At 40.6% G+C, this 17,900-nt stretch overlaps 1 protein-coding gene across 3 annotated transcripts; it reads left to right on the forward strand.

The window, feature by feature from the left end:
- The first annotated feature begins 2,044 nt into the window (after positions 1-2,044).
- Positions 2,045-10,801, forward strand: pecam1a (platelet and endothelial cell adhesion molecule 1a). 3 transcript variants are annotated; one of them, XM_028600691.1, is made up of 15 exons: positions 2,045-2,134; positions 2,250-2,273; positions 2,828-3,121; positions 4,300-4,596; positions 4,693-4,953; positions 5,067-5,345; positions 5,501-5,791; positions 5,874-6,155; positions 6,769-6,907; positions 7,040-7,107; positions 7,262-7,315; positions 8,240-8,332; positions 8,425-8,481; positions 9,100-9,122; positions 10,431-10,801. In XM_028600691.1, the coding sequence occupies exons 1-15, from the start codon at positions 2,077-2,079 to the stop codon at positions 10,599-10,601; spliced, it is 2,391 nt and encodes a 796-aa protein (XP_028456492.1). In that variant the 5' UTR covers positions 2,045-2,076; the 3' UTR covers positions 10,602-10,801. The 3 variants fall into 3 exon arrangements, with proteins under 3 accessions (XP_028456492.1, XP_028456495.1, XP_028456496.1); XM_028600694.1 differs by having other exon boundaries at positions 10,434-10,801; XM_028600695.1 differs by having other exon boundaries at positions 4,735-4,953.
- Positions 10,802-17,900: the final 7,099 nt, after the last annotated feature.

Raw genomic sequence — 17,900 nt, forward strand, 5'->3', positions numbered from 1 at the left:
ACATCCCAATACCGACGACACACAACTTTCAAAGTGGGCCGTGTAGTTGTGTATATACTGTATTTCTGCGTGATTACATTTATCAATGTAATGTTATATTATGTATACTAATGCAGATCTAGATCTGATGATCAAGTGTGAAAGGATGCAAAAATACATAGTAGTTGGATGAGGATGGGAAGCTGGCATGTTAGCTTACTTGGAACGAACATCTAACCTGAAGTACACAGTCATCTGTGTGTGCAATGCTTCCAACTTTATGTGCTCTTAGTTTCTGAAATGCTTATTAGAAAGTAGCATGGACTCTGATGGGCCATTTTCAAATGCCACCATCAACACTTATCTTTCTAAGAAATGCTTAGTAACGCTTTCATCAGCAGCATGCTGAGCCAGTATGTGCAACTTCTTGTGTGCTGCTAACCAACCCAGGCATTAGGAAACAGCCTGAGCAGACTCTAATACTGACTGGCACCATCCATGGTTTGCAGTGTAAGATAGGGTGGTTTGTGTCGGAATAACATGGCGGTCTCCCATCAAGGTCACCTCTTCAGCAGCAGCTCTGTAGAAGATAAAATACACCGCTGCACAGCCTGAAAACATTTGTTGTTCGTAAAATGTGGCACAAATGAAAGTGACTGTGAGCATTATGCAGATAAAGCTGCAGAGCAGACCCTTTTTTCTGTTAGTCTTCAGCAGCTCTTAGTGGTCACAGTTAAGAATTGCAAGAAGAAATGCACAGCATTGCATACTCACATCTGGAAGTCACAACCACATTCTCAGTATTAAAATATGTGTGGATTTGTGAAATGAGAGACAACAAAAGTTGAAATTTACATTTCAGTCTCAATATTGACATTCTACATGTTGCCTTTGATATTGTTTAACATATACTGTGTTAAGTGGAGGGACTGTTTCCAAGAGGAATCCCAAAGCACAATACTTAATTTGACGGGGAAAGACATCCATGACAACTACAATATTTGTCATGAGATTAATCTACACCTCTCCAACAATAATGCCCGCCTTCTTAAGTCTAATTTTCTCACTGGATAGTAGATAAAGTGCAGGATTGATATCTCAAATTGTAGCCATAATTAATCTAAAATTCCCTTATGTTGTGTGTTTCTCCCCAAGTTGCCCAAACAGTTGGTCATATATAAATCATCTCTACACGCTATGCAGTTCTAAGATCTTAGTTTGTATCATATAAATGATTCAGTAGCTCCATCATAGTTTCATCTCACAGTTTTAACAAGAGCACTGAAGGAGAAGGGATTGGGTGTAAACACTGAATGTTTTGATATATTTCATTTGAGATTGGATCACGAGTCAGTAGGTATTGCTTCAATACAGCAAAGAAACAACAGTGTATGACATTAACTATTTAAGAGGTGAGATTGTGGGCTGAGCTAAGTGGAGTGCGGCTTTTAGGTTCTTGCATAATTCCTGATGTGTTTGTTGTTTTGTAGTCAAGTCAATTTATTTATAGAGCACATTTAAAACCAACCTAGGCTGAACAAAGTGCTGTACAAAGTTATATTATGTTATAAAAACAAAGGAAGACAATAAAAATATAGACACAAAGAACATCATACAAACAACACACTTCTACACAAATGTTGTAGTCTCTCTGGGGAACAGTCTCTTATATGACCAAATGGAGTCATAGCATATCTCAAAATGGTTTGTCCTCCATAATAAACTGTTGAATTATGTAATAAACTATGAAATATTATAAGAAACTCCCTTACCAGGTCCCTGCTATGGCTATTTTGCATTATTGTTGAGTCTCTCACACTCAAATAAAAACACAATAAATGCTAGATTCCTGAGGAAGTAACATCCATTTCCTGGTCTGTCAAGCAGCACAAGGAGTGTGTATGATAAGACGAGGAACACCCCCTCACCCCCATCACCACCACTCTTGCCGGACACACCACAAGTTTGTCCTCCACATGCTCCACCTCTCCCTTCCTACGGCCCTCCCCGTCTTTCTGACTGCCCTTCTGGCCTCTGTCTCGCCGGCCCTCTGCAGCTGTATTTTCACCTAACAGCAGTGAACCACCATCACTCAAGATGGACTCCATACCCCCCAATCTGCCGCTGCTGCTTCTCACCTGTCTCCTACACTACTGTAAGGACCCACCGCTGTGCTCCTTCAAAGATAAAGGACGTTCCTTCAGTTAAACCTAATCTGATTCTCACTTCTGTTCTTTTCTTCCTTTTCCTTTGCTTTTCTCCAAACACAGGGCAGTGTGCCAGAGGACAGTCATGTAAGTAATACATTATACTGTATATTTGACTCTTGTTTAATAATTGGTCCAGAGGGTTGTAGTTTCTCAAGCGTTGAGACAGTTTTGGGTTATCTACTCCTTGCTGTATTAGGCAAGAAAGATATTTTTACCTCACACAGTTATTTTTTGCATGAAATGGGCATTGTATCATGCACTCCTGGTCTCCTTGATATTTTCAAGTCTTTAGACAGGTTCATTGAAGCTATTTTTAATCCTCTCAGGGGATTCTGGGTAATCTTTCAAATCAGCATGAGTTTGAATGAACCTCCCAAATTTTGTTATGGAAAAGAATAATACACCCAGACTGTTGTATTGTATAACTGGCTCAGTCACTGATGTTGGTTTTACACAAACAAGACATGCGGTCCTAATTATTTCTTTCTAATGTGTGTGTGTGTGTGTGTGTGTGTGTGTGTGTGTGTGTGTGTGTGTGTGTGTGTGTGTGTGTGTGTGTGTGTGTGTGTGTGTGTGTGTGTGTGTGTGTGTGTGTGTGTGTGTGTGTGTTTGTGTGTGTGTGACATTTGGACCTCCAGCATACACTATCGATAGTGTTGGCCTTATAATCCGACCCAGCAGCACAGTTCAGAGCGGGACACCGGTGACCCTACAATGCCAGGTCAAAGTCAGTCATGACAACATCCCTCACCTGAATCATACTTTCCAGCTCACACGGGACGACATTCCAATCCACTCCTCTTCCACTGAAGAAGACACAGTCATATACGAACTTAACCCAGCCAGGGCAGCTGACTCTGGGAGTTATGAGTGTCGTGTCACAGTCAAGGACAAGAGCAAAGCAAGCCTCAGCCAAAATCTCGACGTCACAGGTAGAACTATGTATTGGTACAATAGATTTTAAACACCAAGGTTGATTTGTTTTCAATTGGTTAGATTTGTTTGTTGTTATTGCTGCTTTTGTCTGACAAGGGCGGTATGACATGAACAATTTGATAATATACCTTCCATATATCAGCACAATTTTGGGGAAAAAATCAACACAAAGTAGTTGGACAAAACTAGAGATGTTCCAATACCAGTATCGGTATCAGCTCCAATACTTCCTAAAACGCTGGTATTGGTGTCGGGAAGTACTGGAGTTTATGCACCGATCCGATACCATGTAATAAAGCCCTAAAGAAAATCTACGTTAAAGTAGTTTATTTATGTTCTTTTTCCTTTATAACTGACTGATCTGGATAATAAAAGAAAGTTCTACGTCATTCATTGTTTGAGAGTTAAACAAGTTTTACCTGAGCCAGACAGACAACAAAGATAGAAATAATATCACATCCATACAGGGATAGTAGTATACAATTGTTAAAACATAATAAAATACATGACACACTGATATCGGATTGGTACTCTGTATCGGCGGGTACGCAAGTTCAGGTATCGGAATTGGTATCGGGAAGAAAAAAATGGTATCGGGCCATCTCTAGACAAAACCAGTGTTTCTTTTCCAGTTGATAAATCATTCACATTACTGCCAGCCAGTTTACACAGCATGAGTTGTAGAATGTTTTCCTGCCTTCTGCAGTATAAATACTGTAAGCATTTTCAGACACCTACAACTTTTCTTGAGTTAAATATCAATCATATTGAGTATTCTGGCTGCGTTATTGTTTTGTAAATGTTATTCCATGAAAAAATTGCACAATTCTTAAAATACTTCTAAACATAAACATATTGTGGATGCTGTACAAAAAAAAAATATTTCTTTTATTTTATTGCATAAGAAAAAAAAGTATTTTGACTTAAAGCAAACTTTGGTAAATTATTATCAGGAATATAAATATACAACCTTTTTTAGTTAATAGGCTAAAACACACAAAATCAATGGGTATGGCACTTTAAATTCTCAATGTTTGTAATTTGAGAAAGTTCTTCACACACTATATACCCAGGCAGCTCATATAATGTGTACTATTATATCTGAACAAACAACATTAGTATGAAGAGTAATGGCTTTACTTCCCACTGTCCTATTGGCTTTTCCTCTCCTCAGGCCTGCAGACCCCCATTCTGAATTTGAATAATAAGGAACCCTATGAGAGTGAGGAATTCACAGCCACCTGCAGTGCTCCGGAGGAGAAAGGATCCCTCATCTTCCGGTTTTACCAGAGACTTAGGAATGGAGACTTTGAGAAGATAAAGCAGCCAGTGCCCAATGGGAACTCATTAGAGACCACAATGGTCCTGAGGAAGATTGAAGACCACTACCTGGTCTGTGACTATGAGGTTAATTTGGTTTCTGGGGCCAAACGCTCCAACCGCAGCAACGAGATGACAGTCATAGTCAAAGGTGATTAGTTAAAGAGCTGTCATGGCTCCAAGAAAATATCCGATCGATCGCTTAAAGGGGCTTGTGTTATTGACTCTTCTGAGTTGTGTCTTGCAGGACTCTCCATTTCACCAATCATGAATGTGCTGCCCTCCACAGAAGTCTTTGAGGGTGATATAATAGAAGTGGTCTGTAAAGTGGTGCGACCACCGCCGAACACTGAAGTATTCCTGACGAGGAATAGGAGGATCCTCAAGCAAGCCCTAGTCGGCCTCAGTCATCGATTCACTGCACAGGAAGGCGACTCTGGGGAGCTTGTGTGCAAGGCAGAGTGGAACAATGTGCAGAAAGAAACCAATAAAACAATCAACGTCAAAGGCAAGCACTGGAGAACTATTTGTTACCAAATGTCTAAAATTACATTAAGTACCCCCTCATCATCAGTTGAAAGCCTTGTATAATGCTTGATTTTTGCTGTCCCGCTTCCACAGAGCTGTTTTCAAAGCCACAGCTGACTGTGAATCCCATAGACATATTTATGGGAGACCGCTTCGAACTGACCTGCTCTGTCTTAATTTATGTTCCTGAGAGGATCAGCTATAAAAGCATACAGTTCTCCATCTACAAAGATAACATCAAACTCAACAGTGAAGAGACATACAACACTACGGCACACCCTTCTAAAAATGGCAACTACACCTGTAAAGCCGTTGCTTCTCTTACACACACATTTGTAAAAGAAAGCCAAACAGTTGTTGTTAAGGCAAAAGGTGAGTCATCAAATGCACAAAATTAAGCATGCTGACATTAGCCCATCTAAATACAGCCTCACAGAGTTACTAGCATGGCTGTCGACTCTCGTTTACCTGGGTCTGTCTTGTTTATTTTTCTGTCGCTCTAACTGGCTAATCATCTTTATCCCCAGTTCCTGTTTCAAAACCCATGTTGAGTGTGGTGGGGGGAACGCTGGTGTTGGGAAAGAGCTTCCAGCTGCTCTGTCACAGTGACAATGGCACTCTGCCCATCACCTACACCCTGTTCAACTCTCACATGCTGACTGAGAGCAGGGTGGTAAGCAAGCAGGGGGAACAGGCCATCTTTGACTGCTCAGCGATCTACAAGATTTCAGACTCAAATAACTTTCTGTGCCACGCAAAAAACAGTGAAAACAAGCCTCCCATGACAGGATTAGGGCTGCTACGCTCAACCATCATAGGTGCGTTGGATGATGACTCATTCAAACAAATTGATGTTAACATGGTGAACTGCAGGTCTAACATGTGTTTTACTCCATGCAGAGCCCGTGTCAAAACCAGTGTTGACCATGCTCCACGGCACGGGGGACGTCTCCGAGGGGCAGGACCTGACTCTCGTCTGCTCTGTCCAGAGAGGCACTCCTCCCATCACCTTCACCTGGTACCACACTGAGACGGAGGGCGCTCTCGCCACCCAGACCTCCATGAAACTGGAAGGATCCTACAACATCAGCAATGTCAGAAGAGAGCACCGAGGGGACTACTACTGTCTGAGCACCAACCAGGCCAACGAAACCAAACAGAGCCACACTTTCATGATCAGAGGTGTGTTTTTTATTTTCAGTAGATGATGGTCACGGGAGCGATTCTTGTGTGTCGATCTTTGTGAGGCCCAATTAGGGTTTTAGAGAGTTAGGATGTCTTTTGAGACCATCTGTGTGATAAAGTCTAAAATTATCTTTTGATTTGAGTTTGAAAATTTCGTCAGCTTTTTTGTAAACATACATAGAAATATAATGGGTTTTGTGCTGTTGGAAAAAGAATAAGTAGAAGTGCTACACCATAAGGGTACACAGATTGTTTTTTGACTTAGCATTTCTAAGACACACTATCAGACCAACTTTAAATAATTGAGCCAATGAGTTTGAAGTATAGACACTGTGGTAATTATTACATAAAGTTATTAAATAAAATAATACATATTTAGAAAATGTAAAGTAAGTGCTGGTATTTGCATTCATTCACATGGCATCCAGCTACCACTCTCATATCTATGAGGAGCGCAGGTGTGTACATTTGCATGATCAGGAAATGAAAATATTATACATGTTTACCCAGAAGTGAAAGACCCTACATTAAGCAGACATTCTGTGTTTTTAAATCTAATTATAATATGATTCATACCCATCCATATATTTCATTCAAATGTATTCTGCAGTGAAGATGGCTGGCTGGAAGAAAGGTCTTATCGGTATTACTGTCTTCTTCATCCTGCTCATACTGGCAATTAGCCTCATTTTGGCCTTTAAAAGACGTCTCCTTTCATATAAGAGGAAAAGAACTGGCGAGCTGTCAGTGTAAGTAACATTGCTCATATTCGTATCTACCATCAGTGTTTTGGACGTGAAGAATGTGATTAACAAGAGTAGTTAGTAATGCAGTTTCCTGTTTTAAAAAGCTGATTGTGTTTTGTGTCCACCTCTTTGTAGGAAGTCAGCCAGCACCAAAGTGGAGCGGTTAAGCCTCACCCAGGCCGAGGTCAATCAGGCTGCCAATGGTAAAGTCTTTCATGCTCATACAAATACTGAGTCGCAAACTGTACTTACAAAATTCATTTTAAAAATGTTTTCTTTGTTTACTGTTTAAGCATGAAAGTGTTGGGATATACTGTTTCAACAACCACCATTGTTGCTGCTTTTGTTTCTGCGTAGTCACTCCAGGCATGATAGGAAAAAGTGTTTGGAGTGAACATGCATCAGGCTCTGGTGAGTGTGTCGACAGTTTTTACTGTTTTTTAATGAATCCCATGAAAAGAGCAAATCTAACAATGTGTTAGTCTGTCCTTCAACAATTTCTGGCATCCTTAGTCTATCTGTGATTCTCAGCCCTGAACCTACTAGTTGCTACTGAAGATGTAAATAAAAAAGTAAAAAAAATAGTACATTGTTCCATTTAAAAAATAAAAAGTGATTTCATGTAGCAGCTTGTCACTGTAGTTTTTAGCAATGGGTACTCAAAGGGGAATAGATAATGTATTTGTTGGGGACTATTTTTCGGCTGTGGATTAATACACATTTGGTGCGCTAGTGAGTATTTACAGCTGCAGGACAATGTATGTGGGATTAACTCAAAGGAGCATGTCACTCAGTTCGACAGTGTGGATCATTGGTGTGCTTTTAATAGTGGACAACATTTAAGCTATATTTGACTTTGGCCAAGCAGACAAGAGAGACAAATATAGAGGGACATTCTAAAACGTTTAACGTGAAAAAGCTTAACGTGGTTTAATGTACCTAAACAACGATCAATGATCACCAAATTTCTCATGGCAATATCTTGTCATGAACACTTAAGCCTGTCAAAAAAACTAAACCGAAATCCAACGATTATAGAAGTTATCTCACGTTGTTTTCTTCTTCATTGGCGCCTATGGCAAGGAAAAAGCTTAATGTGGTTTAATGTACCTAAACAATGATTAATCATCACCAAATTTCTCTCTTTTTTGGTAATCATTGATCGTTGTTTAGGTACATTAAACCACATTAAGATTTTTAGAATATCCCAAATATAGATTATCAAAAGTGTTATCCTTTAAATGTTGCCTAATTTGCCTGCTATACTCTTTGATTTAAATATTTTATAAAAATGCTATGAAGTTTAACTACAGCTTGCTAATCATTGTACTGCAGATTCTGAGGACCAGAATAGTGTGACCGCTCCAGAAAATCCGCCAGAAACTCAATACACTGAGGTGCAGACCAGAGAGGCAGATCCTAACAGAGGTGAGACTGCCTCTGAATTTGAATATTATTAGTATAATCTTTCTGAATTTAAAAACACTGTCTAAAATACTTGTGTATTTTGTTGTTGACAGCACTAGTGAAAAAGGGCACAAACACGGTGTACAGCGAAGTGCGGAACTCCAAGCAAGGTATGACTAACATCCTGCTCTTCATTCATGTCCCACTTACGTTGATGTGGTGAGAGAAATCAAGCTGCTTGCTGACTTTTGAAAAAGAAAAAGCGCCAGGAAACAGGATCAGCTCCAACTTTAAACATATGCATTGTTATTGAAAGAATGTCCCATTAAAACAGAAGGCCCAGACCCCAGGTGTCCACTTCCTGCTTTCGTCAAAGAGAACTTCCTGTTCTAACAATCAGAGCCAAACAGTGTGTACATCCGTTAGCAGCACGCTCCATTGTTTCATACTCATGGGGGAAACTCGTCCATTGTTCATTCATTGGCTCCTAATGACTCCTAACGCTTTAAATGTCAGCTGTAGTGATACTATCGATGATGCACAGAAGTACAAGTAAACACAATAGGCATGCTTTTTGCTCTATGTGCGCTAAGAAGAGACTTGCTTGTAGATAAAGACTGTGTATTAGCACATACATATTAGTGTAAATGTGTGCAACACGATAAGCTTCCAGTTTTCAGGGATGTGGCCGCTGTTCATGGGAGTGCTCCTGATGACTATACAAGCCCTCCTTTAATCCTCAGAGTCCTTTTGTTTCCTGAACTTGTCCTTTGGCTTTGTTTGTGCAGGTGTTCCAGAGCAGGCTGATGGTGTAAGTAGAAACACACACACATAACGCCGCGTACAGTGCATGCACACACTACAAAAAGGCAGACACACACTCATAAATCTGTGATGTCTTTGCTCAGAGAGACCTCTCACTGACGGACACAGTGCAATAAACGGAAAACCCGTGGAGTTTGTAGACAGGTAACTGAAAGTATGGTTTCCAAGTAAAACACTCGCTTCATCTTACTTGTTTGAAAATTTGTGATAATTTACAAATAATTATGTAGGTGTCCCGCAAAGAACTATGCAATTTGGCAATAATTTTGTTCAATTGTTACACTCCAGTTTATTAACTCCAGTTAATTAACCTTAGTAAACCTCAGTCAGGAGGTCAACTGAACATTAAGAAATGTGTCTACAGAAATTAGTTTACAGGCAGGTTCGACATGTACGAGGGATAATGATTCCTATGATAGAAAAATCATTATACTTTTTTACTTACTTACTCAACTTACTAAGATATAGAAAATAGAATAACAAAACTTTTTTCAAAACTGTCTTGTTTTAGCCATGTTAGCAGCGTTTCTCTAGGGATGGCAATGTTGATTGTTCTACCACGTTGGTCCAAATTGAAATATTTCATCGATCAATCGGTGGATTACCATGAAATTTTGTACAGACATTAATGGTCCCCAGAGGTTGAATACCACTGACTTTGGGCATTCTCTGACTTTTTCTCTATAGTGCCACCATTGACATTTGTGTTTTTAGTGAAATTCTCTTTGAAACTATGGTTTGCCGTTAAATTTGGCACACACATTAATGTTCACCTCAGGATAAATTGTGAAAACTTTGGTGATACCTTAACTGTTCATTTTCTCATCAGGTCAAAATTTCAAATTTCTGCCCAATACTTTGTTGGTTTGTGACTAAGTACCTGCAAAACCTATGGCATTTTTTTATTTTTGGGGGCATTTCTGCCTTTATTAGACTGGAAAGCTGAGATATGAAAGGGGAGAGAGAGGAGGGAAGTAAAATAAAGTCTTACCCAACACTATGAGCTATATATTTTGCTTTGACCTTAAAATATCAGTGCAAGACAGATCTGAAAATGTAACTGTTCTTGTTTATCTGCATATTCTCACTACTCTGTTCATTTCTGCTTAAAACGAATGAGTTGACATATAATGTACAAATACATACATTACAAGCAGTCGGTCTGCCATGCTGATCGATATAGTCCTGAGTGTCATGCAGTAATCTTTCAGACGGTATCAGTTTTATAGTTAGTGATCCAGCCCCTATTGTTTCTTCACATAAACTCACATTTCATGGTTTTGTCACTTCTCAGCAGGGGTCAGTGGAGTATGCACAGCTGAATCATGATTCAGATCACCACAGTGACCACGGTAACCATGCTGACCACAGTGTCCAGGATGACTACATAGATGACATTGACGATGTTCACATCAACACTGCGGACCAGGGGGAATGCAAACATGACCCAATGCCCGACTGTTAACTGACCAACAAGAATATTTATTCCCTTATTTATCCGACTCGTTAATGCAGCTGGAATGTTTCGCTCTAAAAGACCTTAAACCGCTCTAAGCATTCATGTACTTTTTGTATTTTTGTAACACTTTGCAAGGAACATCCCACCTTGTAAATTCACTTGCTTTGTCGTTTGAAGGGCAAATAAAATGTGTTTGTTAAGTGAAATGTTTCTTCTTCCTTCTCTGGTAGTTATTCTTGCCAAGACACAGAAAGAGGATGTGTGTTGTGTCCACAAAGGAAAAGACATTCAAGTCTATATCCTTCCACTGGTGGCAGTGGTGACAGAATCTGAATAGAAAGACAGGTCTTTGAAGTGAGCAGAGTAGTGATACTACTTTAGTGACTGCATTCATCAGCTGTGTGAGAAGCAGTGCTTTCTGTTTATACCACCAGAGGACAGACTTCAAGCAGCGCTGCATGGACACTCAGTGCCATCTGGCTGTGATCTCTCTCACTGCGAGGAGGGCTTTCACTGTGTTTTCATAGCATCGGTTTCATCACATATATCAGTTTCATTTTCCATTATCTAAGCTTTAATTCTCTTTAATTTAAGGTCTCCACCAGATATGCACTAGGTATTTTTCAAAGGAAATTAAAGACCTATCTTTTCACATAATCTGGTTTTTAATTTAGACTAATGTCATAGCATTAGTTTTATAATTATTTTTACTTTTATATAATTTGTGAAACCTGGTGATTATTTTATTATGTTGGCTTTAGTTGTGTGTGTGTGTGTGTGTGTGTGTGTGTGTGTGTGTGTGTGTGTGTGTGTGTGTGTGTGTGCACATTAGTACAGTTGCTGGGACAGCATCACAACTGTGCAAATGCAGTCATGAAACTTTGCAGGTGTGTAGAACCGTGTTCTCATGAACAATGTCAGAAGAATCAGGAGTTCCCTTCTCACACGTGTAGCACACAACAGTCCATATCAGATGCATTCTCACTTACTGGAAATACTATGTGGTTTAGGTGAGGACTATCACAAGATGGTTATTTAGAAGGATTTTACAGTAAATCATTGTTATGTACTCTGAAAATTCTCTGACCTTTTTCAAAGACCTGTGGATGTCAAAAGTGACATACTGACATTTTGCACGTACGACGTCTTTACCTGCCAGCAGGTGAACTGGGGCTAGTAGAGCAAATGACAAAGGTGCTGCACTGGACCTGAATTGGAGGGCTTTCTTTGGGTTCACTCAGTTCAAGCCAACTGCTGTCAACAGTCTGGATTATGAGGATCTACGTTTTGACAAGAAGCTGTTAGGAACACTGCACAGCAGATCAAATCCACGTGGGAGTCTGTAACACCTGACACCAGCGCTAACACCGACAGCCTGCCACCGACTCACACGCTTTAGACTCCATTCTTAGCACAGACGAACGTATACACTCTTTATCTTCATTATCTGCCTGCCTGGAGTTTGTTCATATGTAAGTGTGTGTGTGTGTGGGGGGGGGCAGTCCAGTATACTAGTGGGGTCCCGACGGGCTAAAATGCTGGACCCCACAAGTTTACAGGGCTGTTTGAGGGTTAAGACTTGGTTGTAGGATTAGTGATAGAATTAGGTTATGGTTAGGGTTAAGGTTAGGCATTTAGTTGTGATGGTTAAGGTTAGGGTAAGGGGCTAGGGAATGCATTATGTCAATGGTGGGTCCCCACAAAGATAGTGCCACAAACCTGTGTGTGTGTGTGTGTGTGTGTGTGTGTGTGTGTGTGTGTGTGTGTGTGTGTGTGTGTGTGTGTGTGTGTGTGTGTGTTTGTTATTCCAGTTGACAGAGCTGTCTGATCTCTCCTCCTCCTCCAACTCTGTTCACCGCTGCAGTTGCGCTAAGTCTGTTATGTTGCTAAAATAACGACTGGTCTCAACTTGTAATGCAACAACTCTCTTCCTTTATTTCCGGGAACCCGAAGGCACAAAAAACAGCGCACACCTACGGTGGCCTCTCAGTGTCAAAAATGTGCAACGTGACACAGGCATGCTGAATAATAGAACTAACAATGTGCGACGTAAAACAGTCATCCTGAATAACATAACTAGAGCTGTATATATGTATACTCATGTATTACATGAACAGAACAAAGTCACTTCACGAATGTGGCACCAGGGTGTGGTACAATATTATCAGGGGTTTGCACCATTCCCTCAGGCCCCCCCAATAAAAGCTCTCACATGCAGAATGATACGTGTGCTTCTTGGCCTCTGTGGGCTTCTTCTATCTATGAATGGATACAGCTTCAGCTGTGAGGTGCCAAAATGAAAACTCACCCCTGCTCTGAGGACAGGACCGCATCCCAGTCAACTCATGGTTAATTAATCACATTACTTAACCAGGAGGCCAGCCTTGACAGGAAGGGAACAGCACATTCTGAGCACCAGAGATCAGGTAGAAAGGAACTGATACTGTGTAACATAAGTAACTTACATTATCAGAGTTTTTAAAAATAGTTGGAGTTGGATAATAACACAGTGGGCAGAGAAAAACCTAGCCTGCACTTTCTATAGTTTTATTTCTGGATGTATTTGACCAAAAGACAAAACCACCAAGTCATATAACACCCGTTTTAACCAGAATGTTTTAAAACTGTGTGTGAGACTGGCAGGGAAGTAGAGAGTGCTTTGAGTGCATTCTCGTTTCAGACACCGAACACTTTGCCCAAGGATGGTGCTGTTCTGCCTTTAGATCATAACTGTATGTCGGGGGATTTACTACTGTTCCCAAAGCTACGATGTGTGAGGTCATATACAGACCTTTAAGGTTCCTATTACAAGGAGATACCCACCCCCAAGGTAATACTGTAACGATCATTGCCAAATGTGTGGTGACTGAGGAAAGGGGCTTGGTTTTGTACATACATATGGTAAGAGTGATCGCTCTGACAGGCCTAGCAGAGTCCTCCGTCCCCGCTTTATTACCTCACGTCCGCTGTTCGTGTCTCCGCCACGTAACCTGATCCAGCTCCTCCTGTATCTGGATCACGACTCCTGCCATTGGCTGCTGTGCTAAAATTAGCAATATTGACCCCTGTGAAATGCGTTCTGGTAAAATCTTGTCTTTGACTTGGCCTTATGGGGCCAGGGCTGTTTGTGTTCTTCAGATGCAGCAGTGAGGTCATTGTGTCCGCCTCATCTGTCTTGCTCCTGCAAATTAACTTTTATGTTAGAGAGATGTTCTTAGCCATCGTGTAACTGACATACATTTTATATATTTTACATAATCATTCTATATATTTCTTTCATACACTATATTGTTCACATATGCTGTACTTCTACTCTTGTATTAACACATTCTTGTAATCAAGGTGCAGTTGCAGTGGTTGTAATCATAGGCGCCGATACCGGAAATACTGCGCACCCACGTGTGCCAGACTGCCAGTAGGCTACATTCATTTAAAATTAAACATTGCAGTTGGTGCTAAGTGGAGCGTCTGTCATAGTGTGATTGGTTATGTCGGTGGCATTGATTCTTAATTTCCCACGAAGCTGAGCGTGGTTACGTGTCAGTTAAACATTTCATCTCCAATCCTATCTGTATTTGTGAGAAGTGGCGCTGTCCTGAGTTGAAAGCCTACTTTACAGCTTTATTATCGAGTTAATAGGCGTGTGTGTTCGTGTCAGCCGCTGTCCATTTCCTAAGGTTCTGAAATGCAATTTTTGACTACTTTTTTTTCTTTTTAAAGGGCGTGTGCCTGTGAGCACCCACGGAGGAAAACGGCGCCTATGGTTGTAATAGCAGCAGTATATTCCACATCACTGTATGTAGGGCTGTGCTCATTAAGAATATTGACTTTACAGGACAGTTTGTGATGGCACCACATAGATTTAAAGCAAAGACATAAAAATCTATCTCTATCTGCATCAAGTGATTTGTCGACCCTTGTAACTCAACTCAAGTTGTGCAGCATTACTTCTGAATTCCATAATTTCCTAATAACTGTAAAGACAAAAAATAACAAATGATGAAGACAAACGAGTTAAGAAGTGTTGAATTCAATGTTTCATTATAGGCATTTTTAAATCATATTTAATAATAGTATGATGGGTATATTTGAAGAAAATAATAAAAATGTGAGGATTTTCACAATGTGCTAGAGAATATTTGCTTTAAACTGTGAACTGGTCGATACATTATGCAAACTATGCCCTCAAGTCAATGTCAAGCCTTCCAGCTAACTTGCAATAAAAATTAATTGGGAGTCCGTGGAGTTATTTATCAAAAGGATGGCATTTCATGGCTCATTTGTCTTCCTACATACCACTATAGGAGGCTCATTAAAGAGTCGTGCTGGGACGTTAGGAATGAGTGCCTGCAAGAGTGTGCTGTCTAGGTTTGTGTCTGTCTAAAACCTATATAATAATAATAATAATAATAATAATAATAATAATAATAATGACTTTTATTTAGTAAGTAAGTAAGTAAGTAAGTAAAGTTTATTTATAGAGCGCTTTTCACAGATAAAAATCACAAAGTGCTTCACAAGGTACAACCATACTGAAATACATGTACATATGAAGAAAAAACAAAAAAGGTCAAAGATAAATTAAACCCAGTCAACTAAAAGCTGGTTTAAATAACAGTCTTGAGTTGCCTTTTAAAAGAATCAACAGAATCAGCAACACGGAGGAGCAAGGGCAAGGCGTTCCAGAGTCTGGGGGCTGCAGCCTCGAAGGACAGGTCTCCCCGTGTTTTATAGCGAGTCTTTGGCACTATTAAGAGACTTTTTATTTTTATTTATATAGCGCCTTTCTTGAAACCCAAGGACACTTTACAGAATTACTGTTGTTAAGCTAAAGGAGGTTGTAGGCTGTAGTAAACAGGTGGTGTTCAGGAGTTTTTTTTAAATGTCTAGGGATGTAGCATTTCGGATATCTGCAGGGAGGGTGTTCCAGGGGGACAGTACCGAAGGTACAGAGTCTGGTGTGGGGAATGGAGAGCAGGCCAGCGTCTGAGGACCGCAGGTTTCGGGGTGGGGTGTATGGCTGGAGGAGGTCGGAGAGGTACTGTGGGGCCAGAGGCATGGGGGGATTTTTAGGTGAGAAGGAGGATTATATATGTGATGCAGGACTGAATTGGGAGCCAGTGAAGGTGGATGAGGGTTGGGGTGATGTGCTGCCTGGTCTTGGTGTGGGTGAGGACCCTGATGGTAGAGTAGAGCCTGTATTGCTGGGGAGCCCCAGACAGGACTCCATTGCAGTAGTCCAAACGGGAGGTTATGAAAGCATGAAAGAGAGATTCTGCCACGGAGTCAGAGAGTGATGGCCAGAGTCTGGAGATGTTTTTTAGATGAAAAAAGGCTGATTTGGTGATGGTATTTGATGTGAGTATGGAAAGAGAGGGTGGAGTCCAGGATTACACCGAGGTAATCTATTACCTCAGTGATAAGTAATCTATTCTGCAATATAACCGTACATTCGGTATATTTTGTATTCTTGTCATTGAAAAGCAGCCACATGTCACTGTGCTGTATCAAGGCTGCAGGCTGAAGGCAGCTCAGGCATGTCTTTGTGTGAAAGAGTGATACTCCGTTGTCCTGCTTAGTAAAGGTTGGATTTAGTAAGTACACCTGCTCGATGTCCTCCATATTTAATTGCATAAGCTCTCACAGATCCATCCAGGACATTCATTCATCATAACCTTGTGCAGCCTGCTCAGAGCATACAGTGGCGAAGGTTCACGTCCTCTTCTTCACCAAACACACACACACACACACACATACACACATTGTGCAATCGAGCATCAACACATTAGGCACACATATGCAGAACCTTCAACCCCTGAACTCCTTTTCCATGGATGCAGGCTTCAGCTAAGGTAACCCTATCCTCACACAAACAGTCTGCCAGCCTCGGTGCTACTCCCACTCCCCTCCGTGCTAAGTCTGAGCCCTCTCGAAATCACTGTGTCCCGGACAGCTGCTGCGCCTGTTTACTGCCTCTACCTCTTTGCAGGGCAGCGTTCCCCATGCTTGGTCAATGTCAGCAGTAGCGCCTCTCAATGGGATAGCTTTTTCCCCCTTGTCCGCTGGATGGCTTACAAATAACTATTCTAAACAGTCTATAAACTGTTTAACCTTCTAAATTGACTATTTATACATAACTGTACTGGAAGTCTTTTAACAGTAATTCTGGTTCATATGGGTCACTGGAAAATATTAGATTGTAAAGTGTTTATGAGGACATATGTACAGTCCAGACTCAGTGGCATGGGTTCTAATGCTCTGCCCTTTCTTATGCCAACTTTTAGACATGGCCCGAGCAGTTATATTTCTCTTGGAACAAAAAACACATTTACACTCCCAGTGGTCTGCACCTGTTTAGGTTTAGGTCTACATGATAGCTATGATATTATTCATGTTTAAATAAAACTATGTTAATGCTTACATTTGACTTGAAACCCAGATGAATTGAACAGAGGTATCATGTTTTATTTGAGCTCATGTACATAAGTTTGTAGAATGGAATACACACAATTATTTCTAGCTGCTCTCTAACGTAAGCACAGCTCTCTGGGACAACAAATTAACTCTCCACAGGAAGAGAAACAAGATAATATGTGGCTGTTCTGAATAAAATTGACTACAAGCTCTATTGGGACTATAGGCTTAACCACTCAAACTAAATCCAACTCGGGGGGGGTGGGGTAAAAGTCCAGAATTGAATAGCATGGTGTTAAAAAAGCATATTCATTCAGTTTATGAGTATGGACCAATTCCCATGGAAACTATTTTCTCGTGATGGCAACTTTAGAGTCCAGAGGCATGGGAACCACGAGGGCCATGCCATGTATTTTAGGACCAGATGGCAGTTGGGCTCTTTTACAACAGCAAATGGCTCAATTTACTTTTGGTTGGCTTGCGTAATGTGCTCACTTGGCTCTGTGTCGGGGACTCATCCATTTTATGAATTCACCTCACACCAACTGATCTTGTAGTCTACATGCACACGAGGATCCACTGAGACCGTGATGCTTAATATAAAAGCAGTTGTGCTGTAGCTGCTGTTTCGTTTAAATGACAAAGCAAATATTAGAGAAAAAATGTGTTTACTTTCCTTAAATACACTAACTTGAAAGTGGCTTTTCCCTGGTGTCCATTAGAATCAGAATCAGAATCAGAAACAGAAAAAGAACACAAGGAATTTGTCTTGGTGTTGTTGGTGCATGTCACACATTCTCTAAATATAAGAAGGATAAGAAGAATATAAACAATATAAGTATACATATATACACACAGTATGTAATAACTAAAAAATAAAAATAAAAATTT

The sequence above is a fragment of the Perca flavescens genome, chromosome 15 (genome assembly GCF_004354835.1).
Source record: "Perca flavescens isolate YP-PL-M2 chromosome 15, PFLA_1.0, whole genome shotgun sequence".
NCBI classification, from domain to species: Eukaryota; Metazoa; Chordata; class Actinopteri; order Perciformes; family Percidae; genus Perca; species Perca flavescens.